Here is a 20,669-nt window from a genome sequence, read left to right on the forward strand (position 1 = left end):
GTGAGAGCTCTGGGTCAAATGAGCATTACATTTATCTGCTTGCATGTTACTATGTGAATTAAGGTTTCCTGGCTCTGTGTGGATAGGCACAAACAAGGTACCACACATGAAGTTAGTGTTTCTTTTTTTTCTTGAAAGCCACCAAAGGAGTTATAGTTTTTGCCTGTGAAACAACTTCGAACTTGCTCCTTTTTTGTCATACGGATCATGTTTAAGCCTCCCAGACTGATGCATTTCCACTATGTGGAACACAGTTTCTGATACCCAAACCAATCATCTTTATTTTTGTATGACAACAATATTCTTTTACTTAAAATTTAGTTTGATTGGGTTACCTCACATGCCCGCAGCACTTTACCCAGAAGCACTCGCTCGCTCATGCACTCCTCATCCACACTTGCTTGCCGCCTTTTGTCCTAAAGACATGATTTATCCTGGGGTTTCGTCCTACCTCACCCTGCCACTATGCTGACTGGATTGACTTACCTGTTGTCGGGGCTTTATCCTGTCTGTAAGCGCTTACCTCTACTGCATTGTGTCCACTTCTTTCATCAACCTCCTGGTTTCCTGGAGTTTGGAAAAACAGAGGGAGAACGGGACAAAAGTGGCCGCAAAATGTCCGTTAAACACTAATATTCTTTTGCAGCATCTTAAATGTGATTTCAAAATAGTCTTATATCACCTGAGGAAATTGCTAATGCATTTGAAAAAGAATTCATATCTTAAAAAGGTGCTCAAAAGTTTGCTAACATTTGAAGAATTTCTGTATTTCAGCGCAAAACATCAGGTTTTCACATAACTACAAAATGTAGAAAAGAGAACCCAATTAAGCAGGTCAAAATCTAGTTTGAAAATATAAGGACAAACAAATAACTTGGATTGAGTTGATTGTGGAAGTGTATCGTGGCACCAAATAAGGAGATGACCTCCTTCATTGATGTTGATGCTGATCAGATTTGGGTTGTAAAAGGTTGTAAATCCATCTCCAAAGACTTTGAACCCCTGCGATTCAAATCTATACAGACTGCGCAAAAATGGAGCAAAATGCATTCTAACTGCATGGCATGTAAATGGAAGCAGTTTAAAAGCTACTCTGAGCTTTTAAACTGCTAAAAGCCTTTCTTGCATTGGCTAATGCAAATGTTCATGAGTCTACCATCAGGGGAAAACTGAATAATGGTGTACATGGCAGGGCTGCAAGGAGATGGCCACTGCTTGTCAAAAATAACACTTTTGCCCGTGATCTTCGGTAGTTTGCTATAGATCACAAGGGCAAGCCAATTTCATTGACATATGAGACCAAACTAGAACCAATTTTTGCAGTAATGAGAAGCTTTATGTTTGGCAATAATAAAAACTGCAAGCCAGCATAAGATTTATGATTTGGACCTGTTTCTGTTTCGTTGCATCTGGGCCAAGATCATTAATGGAACAATTCATTTTAAATTACACAATGTTTTTGTCTATAATTTGGATACAACCAAAATAACAACCCAAATCATACATGTAAATAAAGAATAACAGGTAATGCGTTGGAATGGCCAAGTAAGAGTTCTGACTTTAATCAAATACAAATGTTGAAGATAGACCAGAACCAGAATGAATCATATGTGGAAGTTTAGTTCATGTTACTGCTGCACAAGCTGGTCACACCAGATACAAAAAGCAAAGGCGCACTTACCTGTCACAGCTATGTAATACTGGATGACTTTTTCCCCAACAGATATTAACAAGTAAAATATTTTAGTTTAATTCATTTAAATGGGTTTTCTTTAGATAGGCGTCATTTCTTTATGTAGGCGTTACATGGTGTGAAAAGATCATGTTTTGTCAGAAATTAAGAAATTCTAAAGGCCTCAGAAACTCTCCAGCACCACTCTATATCTTGTCTACAACAAGCAGTAAATTTATCATTGCAACTGAATATTTGGTTAATCCTTACCCCAAACAATGGCTGCATGACGAAACATAGGAAACCAGGCCCAGCGGGCCATAGCTTGGGATTTCTCAGTCAAACCCATCAGTTAGTTCTTCACTTGTACAAGTGAAATTATGTACAAAGGATAAAAAATTCTGCTGCTTGAAAAGGATAATATTATCCAATGCTAAATCTTCAGAATGAAAAATAGGCTATTCTCATATATTACTATTTTTAAATAATATACGGATTATCCTTGACAAAAACTAGCACTAAATCTGTACTACCACGTCAATAACTCATTTTGATTCAAACAACAGTTTAATGACAATGCCATGCGTGTAGTTAGTTAAGCCTTATTAATAAAGTTAATGAGGTTAAGATCTCTTGCAAAAGGTAAAAAAATTACATCACTGAAAATGCACTTACAACACAGAAATACACCCTTTTTTTAAAAAAAATGTAAAAACTGTTACAAACAATATTGGTGGTATCATTATTACTATTAATCACCAATTATTATAATTATTGGCATGTTTTAAACCTTTCAATAAGAATGACTGTCTCTGACCTAAAGCTTGGGTTGCTTTCTCAGACTTAGCTCTGCTTCCTGCATTTTTCTAGATTACACTTTTTTTCTTTTTCTTTTTTATTTCCCCACGTATGTCTCTCTTCTTGTTGATGAATGCACCTGTACATATTCTAATATGCTGATCCTCACCATCCTCCTGTTGAAAACATTGCATACTAATCAAAGCTGCACTGTTTGAACCCTGGATCTTCACCTATTTGTCAGGTCTTTCAGTCGGCCTCTGGGGTACCAACACTACGGCCCTTTACAGTTGTGCTGTGCTGACATGAGACTCTTTGTCCCTTCTGACTTTTAGATTAACCCCGCATCTCCTGTACTTCAGGTTAAAAACTCAGTCCATCTGCTCGTCTGACTTGCTCTGCTACTCTTGTCTCTCAGTCAGCTAAACCCTTGCACATCTTGTCTGCCATAGTCCCTCCCTCTCCAGCTTTATCACTACTCCCTACTTCAACCCTTGCAGTAAACCATTCCTACCATACCATGAGCTTTAAACACAGATCCCAAAATGGTGGAAGCATACGCATAATCAATAATCTATTGTTTTTCCAGGATAACAAGCTATAAATATATCTGAAAAAAAAACTATGGCATGAGGAGTTTTCAGTAACACAATATTTAAAAAACAGCAATACATTTCTAGAGGCAAATTATATTTTATCTTGGCAAACTGCATGCACAATTTATCCATCAGGAAGTGAGATCTCTGCAGACTAAGCAACAGTGACTAACAGCAGGTAGCAGCAGTAACTAATAGTGCATCTTAGAGAATCGATTTTTCATGATATAATTCTGCTGGTATCACCTCCCTAAATACATCTTTACTTTATCAGTTCATGAAAATCAGCAACAGGACAAATTAATAATGGCAATTTGTCCAGGATGTGCCCCACCTCTCGCCTGATGGCAGCTGGGATAGGCTCCAGCTCCCCGTGACTCTGAATTGGATAAAGTGGGTACAGATATGGATGGAAAGACAATTTAATGAAGCTTTCTTTTAAAAGAAGTGCTGAACACACACACGTACACACCTGATGGAGAGCCCGCTTTGCCACGCAGCTCTAGCTGTGTGCCGTTGTTCTTTACGGGGTGCGTCTTGGCTCCTTGCTGCTTTTCCAGCTCCCCTTCAGAGAATGGTAAACAAAAATATCACCCTTACAATACGGTGACAAGGAGCAAGGGAACAACATAGACTGTTCGATGGTGATGTGTAAGAGAGAAAACATTAACCAGCATGTAACTGTTTATGAGGTGTGTGCATACAAAAATAAACACACTCACACTCTCTCGCTGCTTTTCCATCCCACTGAGATTCAAAAAATTCAAAGCACAACTCTTTATCCCGCTAATTAAACTTCACACTTGATGATGATTGCATGTAATTTCCAACCATGACTAAAATACGTCTTTTCCAAAAGTGCACTGCATTAAAATCCTGATCCTGGGTTGTGTTTTATGCAAAAAAAAAAAAACAGAACAAATCCTTTTTTTGTGGTTTTAGCTTGAAGTAGATGAAATTTTACTTTAATATGTTTTCTGGTGGCTGTACCATACGAGTTTATATTCTTTATTTTTAGAAAATAACAGCTTCCTTGAGTAAATCTGTATTCAACTGGTACAAGAGTATAGAGACTTTCAATCTAGCAGAAAATCAATAGCAATTCAGCATACAAAGGAGAATTGGGCATCTGTTAACAAGGTGTAAAGAAATTTTTTTTGTCCAGGAATTTTATAAAATGATAGCAATGAACTAGTGTCTACTTTATGTTACAATTATACTGTGAAGTACAGCGTTATTGGCTGTGCAAAAGGAAACAGAAACACTGAACTGTATAATGGGAAGGGCTGTGGACTCAGTTAGTAAAATCAACTTCTTTCTAAATATTCTTTGCTATAAGCTGGAAAATTCCCCGTACAGATAGACAAACTCTTTCCCATTTCAAACATGGGGAAGCTCAAACATAAGTGAGCAATTGCTGCAGGCATGTTTACGAGAGTCAACAAGAAAAAGCCGTCGGAGGAGAAAAGACTGGTGTGTGTCTGTGCCGGTGCCAGCTATGTTTCGCTCTTGAGAAATGTTACACATCATGACAAAGGAAAAAAGTCTTTGCAATTTTGATGAAAACCTCAAGCTATAAAAACATGTAGTTTTATTTGCATTCGTGCATTGGTGTGTGATGTTAGTACAAGACAGCTGTTTATTCTAGCTTTTCAGGGAGAAACGACCCCTCCTGCCACCCTATCTTGTTGCCCGCTTTCTCCCGAGGCTGCAGGCCATTCCTCTCTGTGAAGGGTAAGGTAATTGCGTCAAACCCCAGCAGGTATGCTCTCATTGCTGGCCACTGACAAGAGACAGACTGTGGATATGGTATTCTATGTATCTCAAAGTAGATGCAAGTTGCATCGTGTTACTGTCTACAGAATTTCAGATGCACACAAGCCCGAACGACTCAGATGCCTGGCTGCTTTGAACACTGGCCTGTTTTCACCTTCAGTTTACTGCCCCCCTGCAGTCACTTTAAGCAACAGTAAAAGTTGGAGCATAATACAAAGGAAAGGATGGCTTCTGACTCCAATCTGAGGATCTGTTAGTTCTCACACAGGAATATTTGAGAATGGTCTACATGCTCCAAAAGAGAAAATGATTGATTTGGTTAAAAATGTGATTGGATGTTGACCCTTGCTTTACTTACATGGTGCACTGCTGTGGGAGTAAAATATACACTCAATGTTTCATTTTCAGGTCATACTCTATGCTCCTATAATAATATCTAATCAAACACAAGTTCTTCTCTACATAATTCAAAAGCATCCAGTTCAAAACCTAATCTCTTCTGGCCCCTTTAAAGAACAGCATATAGTAGGAGGGGTGTCCAAAGACATGGTTATCGATGGGCATTACATGAGTGATATGTTCAATTAATCTGAGTCATTCAATGTTTCTAAGTAAGGCAAAAAAATCTGTCTCCATCACAACAAAACGATACTCACACTCGATGCGTATCTGCTCCATCTCTGACACCTCTGCGATCGATTCCTTCAGGTCTTCTAGAAACTTGAGCAGCTCCTCAGCGCTTTGGGCACAGAAGTGGAGTACCTGCTTCTTGTCTGAACCATATGGGGAGAGGATGGTGATTCCATGAGGGTAGTCTGTGGAGTACAGAGGATGTCAGAGCTGTCTCAAAAATTAATGAAAAATGAACAGTAAACGGTCTCCATTTAGTTAGAATAAAGAGAAATACTGTAAATACTCACTTACTGTCAAAAAATATGCACATGGTTTCTAAGTCTAATCCAAGAAGTTTGATGTCTACTCTTACCAAACATCCAAAAGTAAACAGTGAGTGTTGAGGAAACAAGGAATTGGTATCACTATGCCCCTTTCAACCTTGATATGAGAACATTTTCAAAAGTAAATACCCCAGAAAGATGTTGGAAACCATGTTATTAGAGTCTAATATTGCTGACGCAATATTATGGAACCAATGCTAAAGGACACCTCGTGTGTATCTCCCATATATGCAAAGGGGTCCTGACTTAATGGAGGTATTTGGTACTCTGCCAAAATGAAGGCATAAGGTTAAATTTGTGGCTTTCATAAAATCAGTATACTTCCCTTTGAAAGGGAATTTCAAAATGGGAACTTACATTCATTTTCGAAAAGGTGGAACTGCATGCCAAGTAAGCCCATAGCTTTGCAGAAAGTGTAGGCTGCAGAACTCTTCTTCTTTGGGCAAAGCTTCAAGATCTAAGGAATAAAACATCAAAACCATTGTTTCCATGTCATTAAACTATCTGAAAGAATTCTCAGAAAAAAAAAACTATTTGATCATGTAAAATGCATTTAAAGATCGGCCGGTCAATAGGTATATACTCTGAAACCAATACACATTGCAAGCTTATATCAGGACATATTAGAAATGTTCTGAAGCTTTTTCACTGAATGACCTTCCAGATAAAGAAAGATGAGGTAAATCTGTTTTGCGGTGCTATGGTTTGACATAATCTTCCAGGCAAGGTGTATCAAGCCAATACATCAAATTGGCACTTCAAACACCTCTTGACGTGTTCAAGCTACTGGAACAGGGGACAAATTCAAAGAAAAGGACCCGTCACTTTCATTCCATAGTTAAATTTTTCAAGGTAATTTCTGTCCCATTTCAAAGCTACAATAAGAAAAACGTGTCTCTGGAGTATACGACACTGCTCGCTCTTTGTGCCAAATGACTGCTTACTTCAAATTGGCCTTTTAACCTCCTTGCCCGCAGCTACCAATTACTATTTTACATCAGTAGTTGAAAGAGGAGAGAAACGACAGCACTGCTCTTCTCCTCCGCTGTGTGTTGCTGGACTGAGATCAGCCTTTGATATAATTATGAGTGTAGTTCAATTCTTGGGATGGATGACCCCTATGTGGCTCCTAATGAGCACATTAATTATGCCCTACATAAAACATTTGATAATCCAAAACAAAACTTTGAATAAAGCGAAACGCAACTTCACCACTGGCATTTAGAGCTGCTCTGTAGGGGACAGACCTTTGCTTATGGGTGCACTGCAAGAGTGCATTTGCTCCCATCTATTATTAAAAGAAATGGCTGGAGAGGCCTGTGTTATGAAATAACATAGAATAAGAGGAGCTTTGAGAAATGGCTCTCATTGAAAGTAGGTGATGGCGCACTGCAGCTTTCACAACAGAGTAAGCAGCTTTCAAGCTTGACGGAGTGTACTAGATACAAGCAGAAGGAAGAAAAAGTACAAACTTGAAAAATAACGTGAATTTTCCCCCACAATCTCTCATTATGATTCCAGATTTAAATTGATCATTTCAAAGATCTGATATGACCTTTTTTTCCAAAAAGGAAATTGGAATTCTTTCAATTCAAGCATACAAAAGGGACAACAACCACAAAAAAATTATGAAATGTGTTGATTACATAAAATGCTGTCAAATATTTAGTACAAAAGGTGTTAGACACCAGTGTTACATTTACAACATGTAGAGTGGATAGTGGGGGTAGGCATAAAGATTTGAATATTGTACAGTGTTGACTGAAAGTTCAGAGGTTCAAAACATCTATCCACATTGTTTTATTTATCAGAGACATTTTACAATAGTTCAAAGAAGGATGACCATAAGTACAGCACTTCACTGTTTAGGCCTTTTGGGTTGTGCTGAGCCGGAAACCCTTGCTTTCTGAAATGAACTCGAGAGATGGAAGTGCATTTTCCAAAAGGCACCTTAACAACACTCCAACCAAAAGTATAAAAATCCTCTGATCTAATGAAATAAAGATATAACTACTAATTTGAAACAGTATGAATGGAGGGAACATCCACAAAGCAACAAAATTGATGTCATCCCCACAATCAAACATGGTGATGGCAGCATCATTGTGTGGGATTTTTTGACTTGGACAGGTACGAGGAGACCAGTCAGAACAGCGGAAAGATAAATGTAGACAAATATAGATTCATTTTCAAACAACTTACCCCCCTGCCTAATATTACCATGCTTTAGGACAAAAACAGTGAAAGTTCTGGAGTAATCAGCCAGAATCAAGGCCTAAACCTACTGTAGTAGAGCATCTCTGTGTCGATCTAAAACAGTTAACTGGGATAATTCTGCTCAGAAAAATGAGAGAGAGTTGAAGGATCATTCCCATGAAGACTTGGAGGCTGTGCGTAGATGTGTGTAGACTGATGACATAGAATGAATGATGCAACTCCACTTTAAGATCAGTCCATAACTTAAAAAGCCAAAAAGCTTGAAAAGGTCTTAAAAGGTTCCATTGCCACTGTATACTTACCACAATAAGATCATTGAAGAGGAAGACTTCTCTCTGATGTGCTGCCTGCTTTTGGGCTTTGTTGACATCTGTCACCTCAAAAAGCCGACTACAGCACACCAGTCTTCTATGAGGGACAGACAGAACCTGAAGATATAAAGCAGGCATCTGATCAGGTGACGCATGAGAGACTTTAAAAATATTCAGGCGAGCCGATTAAGAGACTCTAAAAGAAGCTTTCCCCCTAACAAAAACTTGAAATATAAATCTCTCCTGGCTCGGGTTAAAAGCCTCTGCAACAGATGCAAGACTGGCATTTATCAAGACAAAATCCATTAAAGACAGTATGCAAAACAAATTAGTGACAACACTGATCTAAAGACACTTAATCGATCTTTAGGAAAGCGTGAATTAGAGTAACAGATAAGAGTGAGAGCTGACATTAATCTCAGCAAAGGCTTCAACAAATATTGTCTGTCTTCATGAGAAGTATGACCAGAAGTAGAGGTTTATATTTCAAGACTTGTCTTTCTGAACTTTAGGGTTCCCACAGGTAAAATGTTGACTTGACAGGATGAGATGAAGACATATCACAGAAAGTAAATAACAGTACATTTGAAGGACAAATATGTTCTCTTTTGGAGTATTGCGGTTAAATAAGGAAAACTTTATGAAACAAGATTAATAAGTTTTATAAATTAAATTAATTTGCAATTTGGACAATTGAACTCTGAGTTTTGATTTCAGGAAACAGGCGAAAAAAAAAAAATTCATGAGAAAGATTCCTTTTATTTTGTTTTTTTTCCCACTTTAAAGTCGAGAATACACTTGACATTTCAGGATGAAAGTAGAACTTTTGATATCAAGTTAAACTACCACCTTTAGTGTATATGTTATGGATAAAAAGACATGCGTATCTCATAATCAATTTTGTCATTAGTTCTAAAGGTCTTAAATTTTAAATTGGGTCTCTTTTAGTACAAAAACACAGAAAATTGCTCACAAAAAGAAACCCTTCAGTCCCTCTTCTAATTTGGTTTATGTACCACATGAGTGGACTTTATTCTCAGATTTTAGAGGGAATAATTGAATAATTCAAGGTCAATTTGATCACTAACTGGTTAAAAGTATATGTCTTTCAGACCAGGTCTGGCATTTGCATGCTTCTCCCCTTCAACCCTGATGAAACATGAGTCTGCTTTATGGGATGCAATAGTTTTTTGCTTCAGAGGCTGAAAGACAAAGGTTTTAGTGAACAATAATGATTTTGCAAAGTTTTTCCCTCAGGTTTTAAAAAGTTGCTTTCAAACACTTTTTCTATTTCTGAATGCAGTTATACGACCGCCTCGAGTCTTAATGTTTTACAGCAAGTAATCCCTTCTTCTTGCTTGGTGTAGCTCCAACAGTGATGCTCGACCACAGGCCAGTCAAACAGTCCCTTTATGAGTTGTTGTCAAATTGTATTTTATTGCAGTTACAGACTTTGACACAAGACAAAATAGATTACTAAAGGTGCTGGTGGTAAGGAGCTTTTCTATGAGGTTTGATGTAAAGATTTATTTTTCTTCAGAATGCTTCCTTTGTCCCCCAGGAGCCTGGCTTCTCCTCTTGGGCTTGAACCCCTTTTTTAAGTTTAAGCAGATTTCGGTGCAAAATTGGCCCATGCTTTCAGAGATTGATCTAATCATGTTCTCATCAACTTCGACCTCTTGTCGCTGGCTCGGCTTGTCCAGCAGTCTGGATTTCTGCTGAAATTCAAACAGCAGCTGAATGGTAGTCAGTAGATATGAATTGAATGTGTAATCCATGTAAACTCCGCCTCTGTTCTGCTCAATGTGCATTTCCAATTCTTTTTCCCTCTGTGAACAATTTTCAATGCATGAGGTGCACTCGTGCTGAAGCCTCTGACTCTTTTTCCCGCTGCTTCCTCAGATCTCATCACTGCAGGGTACACAGACTCTATCCTGGCCTGTCACAGCCAGACTTTCATTACACTAATGTCAGAATCACGTGAAGACATCATTACCATGAAATGCCTCTTGCTCATTCAAGGGGGAAAAAAAAGAATGTACTGACGGGATGACTGAGACACAATCTGACTACCATTTGCCTATATATTATTCAAACAAATAAAATAACACCACTATCCTTGTCAAATGATTAAAGATATGTTAACTGTTCATTTGATTGGAAAATATTAGCATGAAAAGCTGTGCCATCACGATCACAAAAGGATTTTAAAGAAATATAAGGAAAAATTTATCAGGCAGTTGTTATGGAAAATGAATTTCATGTGAACAACTTCTTTGCACTATGATAGATAAGAGGATTTTAGTGCACAGTGACGAGACAGACCCCTGATGAGGAATGAAGAAACTTGACTTAAGTCTCTTTCTTTTTATGGCAGACAGCACTCTTCAGCAGGAATAGTCACTTCCTGTCACAATAATCCATCATTGTTTGGCTATGACAGCCCTCCCTCTGTCATCCTATGGCTACTCATCTATCACTGAGACACCTAAAGGCACAAGCCAAAGGGGGGGGGGGGGCTAAATCTTCATATATCAGTTTCAAAGTCATTTGGAAAGTTATGATGTAGCTGAGATTAAATTTTGAAACTAATTAAAAATGAATTCATGTCATTCATCCATTTCTGACTACACATGGATAGACAAGGAGAGTTGGCGCGATACAATGTGCTGCTGCAACTGATGATCATGTCATTAGTTCTAGCATGTCTGAACCACAGCAGGGAACAGATTAAATAGAACAACACTGCCATTCACACACTGAGACCATTTTACTCACGGTGACAGCTGACAGATGGTGTGATTTTTGACAGCTCTTTTAAATTGTTTAAACAGATCAGTTGAGGTGTCAAAACGGGCCTTAACACCCTTTGTGTTTTTATTGTGTTTGTGAGAATTTCACTGTTCAGCACTTTGGTTCAACTTGTGATGTTTTAAATGTGCGTTGTCAATAAAATTGTCATTTGAGATATGAAAATCTCAAATCGGGAGTGGTGGAATTTCAACAATTCTGTTTCAGCGAATCTATATGGACCTGAATGCATTTGTGTTTGTGACACAGTAATATTTTGGCACTGTTGAATACCCTGGAGTCTACTGGAGAAACAATACAGATCTCTGCAATTATTGTTTATAATTCAGGAGTCAAAGCTTGGGAAACCCTCCTCACAGAAGACTCCAGCATAACTACCTGAACTGTTCAGTTACTGTATGAGGGAACACAGACGATCCATTCCCGAATAAATTACTGTACTCCGTCAATTGTGAAGCTATCTACCTCAACCTCGATTTTGTGAAACTTTGTACATAAATTACCACAAATATCACAAGAAAGTTTTAATTTCTAAAGCTGAGTTTGTTAAAGACATTTCAATATAGAGCTAAACCAAATTTAACTACATGTATACAACAGTTGTTTTGATGTTTTTCCCTCGCTTGCACACTTATCCATTAAAAAGGGAAATTCAAAAACATTTTCGTGGCACGTTGACTTGGAAAATTGGTGTCCTTGAAGAAGTGTATTAGGCTTTATGAGTGTCAAATGCTATGATGAAAAGAAGCAAGCTCTGTATTCTCAGAGAGGACATGACCTCACAAAGTAAAATTTTACGACTAAATATCTTTATATGCAATTTCTTGCTCTAGACATTACCTCCACGCCACTGGCTGACCCAGCAGGCAATAACTCATTTTGCATTCAGAGGCATATACAAATTTTGCACTATTTCATATCTTTGGTTCGTCCCCAGATTATTACAATTCCAAACAAAAGCCCCAGTAGAGCTGATGCAGAATGGAAGGGGGGATATGCTCAGTCACTGCTGGCCTTCTTGCCATTCAACGAGCAAGTAATATTAGTTATGTCTTTTGTTGTTGCATTTGCCAAAGGCTTAGCTATGTGATCTGAGTGTGATCTTCACTGTCTTCCCCACTGGCTTCAGAGCACTGTTGGAGGGAGTACAGAGGACCAACAAAAAATAGGCAAAGTTTTTAAAACATCACTGTCAGCACCTTTAACTTATTATACTACCTTCAACAAGCTACTTGACTGTTTAAATATACTTAAAATGCCTATTGTATGGAAACCCTTTTCCATGATAGTGCTTTCCTGAAATTGAGTGTCATGTAATGCAGGAAAATGAAACCTATAATAAGCTCTGTGTGCCAGGCTGAATGACAGAGGTAGATCGTCAAAGCTACTTAGCAGTGGTGTAAAAATAATTGGTGTCAGAGTGCAGCATTTCTATCATTGTGTTGTATCTGAAAGCTCTATAAGCAGTTTCTGACTCCTTACTGTTTTTTTTAGTTTTTTTTATCAAAAGCCCATTTAAACATCGGGCTTTGACATAAAGTTTTAATCACTGATTAGACAACTTGGTCAAAAGAAAAAGCATCTGGCCTCACCAGCTTGAAATGCAGCTTCTAACTCTGGTTTTGACTATATATCAAGTTGGTGAATTGTGTTGAGGAGGCAGTTTGCTGTGGGACATTTTTTGTGCCATTGCTGTTTGCGGTTCTGATCCAGTATAGCTAGGGGATTTCAGACATGCAAAATCTTGCATTACTGTGGACAGAATTGTCATGACCAAAAATAGAATAGTACTGACCGATGTTTGCTATAGAGGTCCCTGTTGCCTCTGCATAGCAAAAGTTACTGTTGCTTTGAAATGTTAAAAGGAGTCTAATGATAGCTGTGGTTAAAGACATATTTAGCAGGAGTAATGACCTGAGGTAATGACTGAGCTGCTGATGAGATATTTAATGACAAATAAATGAATCTAGGTGATAGTAAAGACGACTTGAATAATGTGACAGTTACACTTGGTGTTAACAACTGTGTGCAGTGCAGTATATATCCTCGAAAATGATCTCCTTTGTGAGGATATGTTAGCGTGTGTCCTTACCGTTTTCATGCCTACGATGGACTGCTCAACCTTGGAGACGTAGGTGACATGGTCTTCATTGGAGCGCAACTCTCTCAGTTGTATTCTTTCATAGATGCCCACCACCATGTCTCTGGGGATGTCTGCTCCATCATCCACACCTAAGACAAGAACAAGCAGGTTACCCACAAGTTTACTCACTTCACAGAGCGACAGCCTTTCGAGCTGGAGGCTGTTTTAACAGTTGTAGAGGAGCCAAACTGCATCTAAACTAAACCAAATACAACAGAGAAAGGGGCCGCGTGGCACACTAATAAGTATATTCAGAAAAGCTGAAAACAGTAAGTTCTGCTCTGTGTAGGGCCGTATTCATACAACACTAAACAGAGGCAGCGCAAAGAGAGTTCCGCTTGTCAGTCCTGTCCTCTTCCCTTCTTTGACTTTTTGTCTTTCACTGTCTCCAGAAAGTAATCAGTGAAGGCAGTGTGAGAGGAAGCTAATTTGCAAGCAAAAGGTTAATTAGGCCAAGCTCCTGGAAAATTTTCTGTCTGGAACACAGTGCAGCTCAAAGTCTGGGCAGTTTGAGGCAGGTAAAGCTGCATGTCATTTGGCTAAAAGGTTTCCCTCAAGATGCTCCCTATTATATCGACACAGTTGTACCACTCTGTCTGGCACATTGAGTTTCCAATGGGGCAAGATGTGTCTGGAGAAAATGAAGCTGCCACAGGTGAAGGTGGGTGTCAGGGAAGCACCCTGGGACACAGCTGAGACGTCAGAGCACATTATGGAGTCAGTGGGAGAAGAAGAGATGACCAAAGAGAAATGTGTGATAAATGTCAGATTATGTGAGATGCTGAATGTCTGTTTACTGTCTTTTTTTACCAGCTCGTTTTCTGTCCTTTGACACCTGAGAAATCCACTGTTGATTTAGCACTGGAACAGCTGGGCTCCAAGCATGCAAATATTTATTGTTCCAAAATCTTCTTGTTATCATCTCCTCAAAGTGTAAATCAGAGTTGTTCCAAAAACACCATTGAAACAAAATGGGAGTTGAAATGATTCTGGGGCTATTATCTCTGAAAAACAAATAAAGGATCCTGTAACGAACATGATTTTCAACGAGCTGGCACACAGGATTAATTTATTGAAGAAACTGGTTTACATTATGAAACCTCATCAAAGAATAGGTTGGCAATGTCAGCTTGTTTTAATTGAGATAATGAATGTCCCATGGTTCTTCATTATTATTGATGCTTAATTGCATTTCACCTTAACCAATTAGCTGTGTGAACTATTCTTCTGTCGGTATGTGAGACAGACAAGTGAAGAGAAAGTGAGAAAAGCAACTTACAAACCAGGAAAGAGACATGAATGAACAGGCAGCAAAATACCGCGTAAAAGACAAAACAAGACAAGAGAATGGAAGGAGAGACAGAGGGAAAATATAAGCAGAAGACAAATAAAGAAGCCAGAAGAGAGTAGCATATTCTAATTTGCATAAGATGCTGAAATTGATTTTCCAACTTAATTTAATTGTCAGGAGCAGTCTGGAATCTATTAAAGCTGTTCTGCATCGACCTCAGCAATCCCTGATTGATCTCGCAGAAGCAGAGTAAAACCGTGAGGCTCGTGTCTTTCCCTCAACGCTCAGCGAATGAGCATCTGTCTCCATATTGGAGACAAGATTTACAGGTGTTTTTTGTCTGTGTCACTGTGAGTGAATGTGTAGAGCAAGCTGCTCAGGGAGAGAACTATAACCTTATCTTTATCCCCCCTAATTTATGCTGACTTGTTTGATTAAATGCAGACCCAGAAACTGTAGGACATTGCCTTTCTACTGCTTTATCTGGGGATGCTGCCTCGCCCCACAAGAGTTCACAACAGGATCTCTCGCAAACAGGTAGAAATCTATGGGGGCATTATGGGGATCTATCTTCCTCTGGCATTATATAAACTTTCTTAACAATTAAAAATGAAAAACTGCTGTCATTAGGTTTGGTCCACATGTGTTCTGTTTTATTTGAACGTTAGTTTCCTTCAGTGTCTAGCACTGTTTGTTTGGTTATTATTACCAACTCAGCACTGGTGTGTATAGTTTGTTTTGTCACTTTTCCGTTCTTTATTTTGTGTGTTGTCCTAGCTTGTTTTTTTTCATTATGATTCTGGGCTCCTTGTCTGTCTTCATTGATTTCGACTTTCCCGACTTCCTTTCTCTTTTTGAAGTGCTATTTGTTATTTCTGTAAGTTTTAGTAAAACTCCCTTTTATTTCCCCCTCAGCTGCATCTATTTGAGTCTGCATTTGGGTTCTTGATACAAACACTTTGTGTGTATATTCTGTATTATATTTGTAGTCTGATTACAATATCTGTCAATATCAGTCTGATAACAATTCCAATCCTATGTCAAACCACTGACAGTTTGTGCGGACCATGTAGCAGAATGGCTCAGAACAGTATAACAGGCTAAAATGTTTTTTCAAAAAAGAACAAATTTTCATAGTGATCTATGAATCGTCATCGTGATGATTGCAGAAAGTGCATTCATAAATAAAAGAGAGTCAACTGCGCAAAAAACTGAAGATGAAAGAACTTTAACACGTATGGGACATGCATTGTTTCCAAGAAACTTCAGTGAGCATATTAAAAGACTGAGTAGATGTTTCAGTCCATCTCAATAAAAAATACACTTTTATGACATGTTACTTCACACAATATGTCTCACAAAATGGTGGATGCATTAAATAGTTTGTGCAGTGGTAGCAGCCAGTACTTACCATGTGACTTGTGTGTTATGCATACTGTGGTTCAACTTGCAAAAGCCAAGTCTTGCTATATTTTAGCCACAATGTAGAGAAAAGCGCCGTAAAAAAATAGCTGTGAAATAAATTTGAAGCATACTTTGAAATGTTGCTGCATAGCGTGTTGAGCTTGTTTCCATTAACTTGCTTTGAGTGAATAAACTTGGCTGCATAGTATGCATAGAAGGTGGGGTTGGCTTATTCAAGGCTGCAACAGAAACATTGTGGCTTTGTAGAAACAAAAGTTTGAGGAAGAATACACAACCAAATGGGCCATTTACAAAAGACAAATAGATAGAGGCTACTTTATCTTTTATGTTTTCAAGTTTTGGCCATGTTTGCTGACCACTTATAAACTACGCTTGAACAAAAAGGCAACATATGTTTATGGTTACAAACCACAAACACTGACGATACATTACTACAAATGCTTTTGTGAACATTTACATATAAAAACAGCCTTATTAGCAAAACAGTCTCATTCCTCTCGAAACAAACTCCACCATTCTCATCTACATAGAACTGATAGTAATAGAAATTGTGTTCCTTTTCTTTGCTTTATGGTAAAAATGTCAGTTTTAGACACAGAATAACACAGTTTAAGCTGAAGAGATTTAGTTTCATGCCTATAGACACTTAAGCGGGAGAAATGCTTGTGGATTAAGTGTTTTGAGTGTACTGTTTGATCTTGGCAACAGCTCCACAACCTAATCACAATGAGTGAAATCCAGCAAAAAAAAAAAGTCCATTTGACCCATTTAAGTGATGTGCACACACACATCAACACTCACCTACCTGTTTGAGCCGATTACGTCAAATAATTATTTAATTCTCCTTTTATTTGCCTCTTTGCAAGCAGCTTCTGTGTGGTGCTGTGTCTCTTACCCCGTAGATTGCGTATGAAGTCCTCCAACATCATCTTTCGGTCGGGCTTGATGTTGGGACTGTACATGTCGGTGTTGAGCAGAATGATGGCGAAGGCCAGGATGAAGATGGTGTCTGGATTGTGAAATTGCTGCACCACGTCGGGGTTACACATGCAGTAGCGCTGGCTGCGGGTATAGATGAGCACATACAGCAAACAGTTGATTCAGAGAAAAAATGCTAAGAAAAACAATAAAAACTTTGAATGTGAGAAGAGGCGAGAGAAAAAAGGAGGGGCGGGGTGTAATACTGTTTAGAGAGAGTATTAACAGACAGTTATATGGATACATAATTATTGGAATGGCAGAGAGGGGAAAAGAGGGAGATATTAAAAAAGGTGAGGCTGGTTATAAAGGATGAAAAGTAAACAGAGGTTCGATTAGAAAAATATTAAGTACAGGAAGAGGCAGGATAAAGAAAAGACATGAATGTGTTAACAGAAGTGAAAGGCTACTCTCTTAGCAAACCACATGCTCCCAGAAAAGTCATTAAACAAGCTGAGCATGAGAGTGTCACGCTGAAATCTGAGTTATGACTTTAATTTTGCTTGTAGCTTCATCTGAAGCTGTCACCACCCCTTAGCAGCAATGAATTTCACAGTAGGTGAGGTTGGGGGTTGCCCTGCTGAAACACCGTCTTATCTGTGTGAGCACATTTGTCCAACTAGATCCGGTCCTTAGATGGTCTGTGCGTCACACAGAAAACTGAGGGTGTTGAGTGCAAAAGCAGACATCTGTATCTTTGATAATGCAACATATTCCTTAAATAAACTGATTAAAATAATCAGTTTAAAAATCCCATCCTCTTTATTCATTTGCACTCACAATCAAATTTTCAAAAACAGACCATGGTTATTCACTAACGACATTGTTGCTGGAATTATGCAGGTTATAATTTTCTGCGTCATCTTTACGCATCTTTGCAGTACCTAGTCAATTTGTAAACTTTGCTATGTCTCGCTTCCATCTCGTTTTAAGTATCTTTCTAAAATTGATTTATATCTTCTGAATGATGTTTGGGGCTCCCTAACTCCTTGGGCAAGGTTAATTCTTGGTGAGGGGATAACAAAACAAATCCCAGCATCTACTCTGTCTGAACTATTGCAGAAGCCATATAATAATGAACAGATTAAGGCAAACAGGGGGGGTTGTTGGCTTTGCACTGGAGTGTATACTGTAATCATAACGTTCATCAGTCATCGCTTCCACATTGAGGCTGTACAATGTTTTGCAAGCCCAGTGAGTCAAATGATTGGAATTTAATATATTCCAGAATAAATGCAGGCTTACAACTGGATATGCATGCTTAGCTTGATACCTTCTCATCGAATTTTCAATGAGCTTTTTAACACAGCTCAAACCTAGGAAAATGTTCAAAAGTAAATACAAAGTTTTAATTTGTGCATTATTATGACATTTTTAACATAATCTTTGTTTAGGTACAATAATGACTGTGTACACCACGAGTATTCATTTCTCAGTGTCTAAAAAAGGGACTATTTCCCCCGAGTGATGAAAAACCTTTGAGTATGGTGCTCATTACATGTGCAGAAATACATGAAAAGTGGCTGCTAAAAACAAAATATGATGGTAAAATGCACATGACGCGTCTCACTGAAGAATTGGTCAGTTCTTAAATTGGAAAATTTTGCTACTTATCTTCCAAACAAGTGTGACATTTCTTATGAATTGCTAAGGATACATCACGCTTCATGTGCTCATGGGGTGGATTTAAACACGAAATTATACTCTCTGCATAATCTCCATCCATCTTAACTAAATATGCATAGACCAAACACAAATGAATGAAAATATCTGGATTGTACACTGTAATGCAGAAATTAAAATAGTAACTGAATATATCCGCAGCATTGTGAGCTGGTTCATATATGCTCATCCATTAGTACACTGACGCAGCATGATACAGAGGCTGCTGGCTGACTTTCACTTTTCTTCCTCGCACTAATTCACTGCCGCTGCTTCAAATCCCCTTCACTTACTTTGGAGATTTCTCTGTTTCTGTGTGTGTGTGTATGTGTGTTTGGAGACATTTCAAAGCCCAGGAGCAGGGGAGGCAGGCACAGAGAGGCAGTGGCAGTTATGCAACGCTGGTTATTTATAAACCTTCCTCCCTCTTTCCTTTTTCTCCCCTTGCTTCCTCCTCTCTCAGTTCGTGTCTCAACCCCTCCCCAACCCCCCTTGCTCCTGATAACACGCAGAGCCAGCCTGATGTCCAAACATTATTAGTGCCAGCCTCTCTGCTCACTGACTATGACAGTGCAGCCGTTTTTCTCCTCATCGGGCACCTTGACAACTGTGACAGCTGGTTGTTATTCCAGAAGGGTTACAACAAACAGTTAGCATTAACTCACAGTGTCGCAGCTGCTCCGCAGATTTTCACTCTGAAAATTATGAACTGAAAATAAATGCTGGCTGTCTGTTCATAAAAGGGTTTGATAATAATGGTAAAGACGGAAAAGATAAACCGTGTTTCAAAAAGTACGCAGGACTCAATGCGTTGCTTGGTGTTGACAAATAGTAGGTTAGGGAAAAAAAACAAAAAAAAATTAATAAAAAAAGGAAATTAATTAAGTCAATTCAAATTCCTATTTTTTCTCTGTTATAAAAAATACTGGCATGAAGTTATCAATATCTTAGCTGAATTTGAAAAATGTTCTTTTTCAACCTTTATTTCATCAGGATCATTTCAAGTTTGGTGTCCAACAAAACAGGCAGTGACACAATAATTGAATAATTAGGTTCTAATGTTGTGACTGGCTTATTAACAGAAACAGGAACCATTTAAGAGGGGTCTTACATACAATCTTTTTCTTGTTCGGCTAGAAACATGCTAACTTTAGATTAAGTGTGCTTTTTAAAAAGCGTTTTATTTTACCAGAAATTTAAAATAAATAAAAGACCTGAATGCAAACCTACATAAGACTTCATCTTGATCACATTCACTTTTAATGACATAAAGTAATCTCTTGGCCTTATTTAAAGAACTGATTCAACTACAAGTGCAACAAACCTATTAGTGGCAATTAGCTACTGACTCTGCTGATGCTGATTCAGACAGAATTAATAGAAAATCATTAATGATTTTATGTTGGTGTTAAGGCGATGAACTAGCAATCAGACATTACCCTTCTGGAAGTTTAAATTATAGTGTCTGTGAAGTTGTTTAATAAGCCCTTATGTTTGGGATTTAGTGGTTTATCTGGACCATATTGATGTTGCTCTGCAAGTAAATACAGTATTTCAATACCTCTTACTTAGACTTCTGAATGTGTTATTTAAATAGTTCACTTTGAAATTAAGTGCATTTTTCATGTCACTTTTTCCCCTTTTCTCTCATTCAGATAATTATTGCATTTTAACCGACATACTGTTATGGCTACCCTCACTTTTATAAGTAAATGTCAACACCCGTAATTGTTTTTTACTTAAGTGAAACTTTCCTGCACCCGTATAATTCATTAAATTTGCATTTGATGGACGACTGCGCAAAAAACACTGCTACATCTCGCATGTTTCAGGCAACAACACCAACCATCCATGTAGATGAAAATTAATTCAAACTAAGTATTTTACCCAGCTTAAGTCACAAATTTAAGGAAGCTAAAGAAAAAACTATTTATGTGTTACTGTACATATTCAAAATAATATGCTAGTAAAGTCTTAAACTAACAAACTAGCATGTATATTGAAAAGCTACACCGGTTGTCAGGGTCCACCAG

The 20,669-nt window shown here is 38.2% G+C and overlaps 1 protein-coding gene across 7 annotated transcripts in view; it reads right to left on the reverse strand.

Annotated features, from left to right (window-relative positions):
* The window catches only part of iqsec3a (IQ motif and Sec7 domain ArfGEF 3a), a 102,682-nt gene that overhangs the window by 6,462 nt on the left and 75,551 nt on the right, over positions 1–20,669 (reverse strand). For 4 of the 7 annotated variants that reach the window (XM_075471726.1, XM_075471731.1, XM_075471729.1 and 1 more), the window contains 7 exons: positions 16,892–17,058; positions 13,230–13,369; positions 8,318–8,443; positions 6,156–6,255; positions 5,499–5,657; positions 3,539–3,631; positions 524–567 (listed from right to left, as the gene is read on the reverse strand). In XM_075471726.1, the coding sequence (XP_075327841.1) occupies positions 524–567; positions 3,539–3,631; positions 5,499–5,657; positions 6,156–6,255; positions 8,318–8,443; positions 13,230–13,369; positions 16,892–17,058 (829 nt within the window). Of the gene's footprint in view, positions 1–474; positions 3,446–3,538; positions 3,632–5,498; positions 5,658–6,155; positions 6,256–8,317; positions 8,444–13,229; positions 13,370–16,891; positions 17,059–20,669 lie in introns of those variants that run through there. The other 3 variants (XR_012770157.1, XR_012770158.1, XM_075471728.1) reach the window with 2 other exon arrangements.

The sequence above is a fragment of the Odontesthes bonariensis genome, chromosome 8, assembly GCF_027942865.1.
Source record: "Odontesthes bonariensis isolate fOdoBon6 chromosome 8, fOdoBon6.hap1, whole genome shotgun sequence".
NCBI lineage: Eukaryota > Metazoa > Chordata > Actinopteri > Atheriniformes > Atherinopsidae > Odontesthes > Odontesthes bonariensis.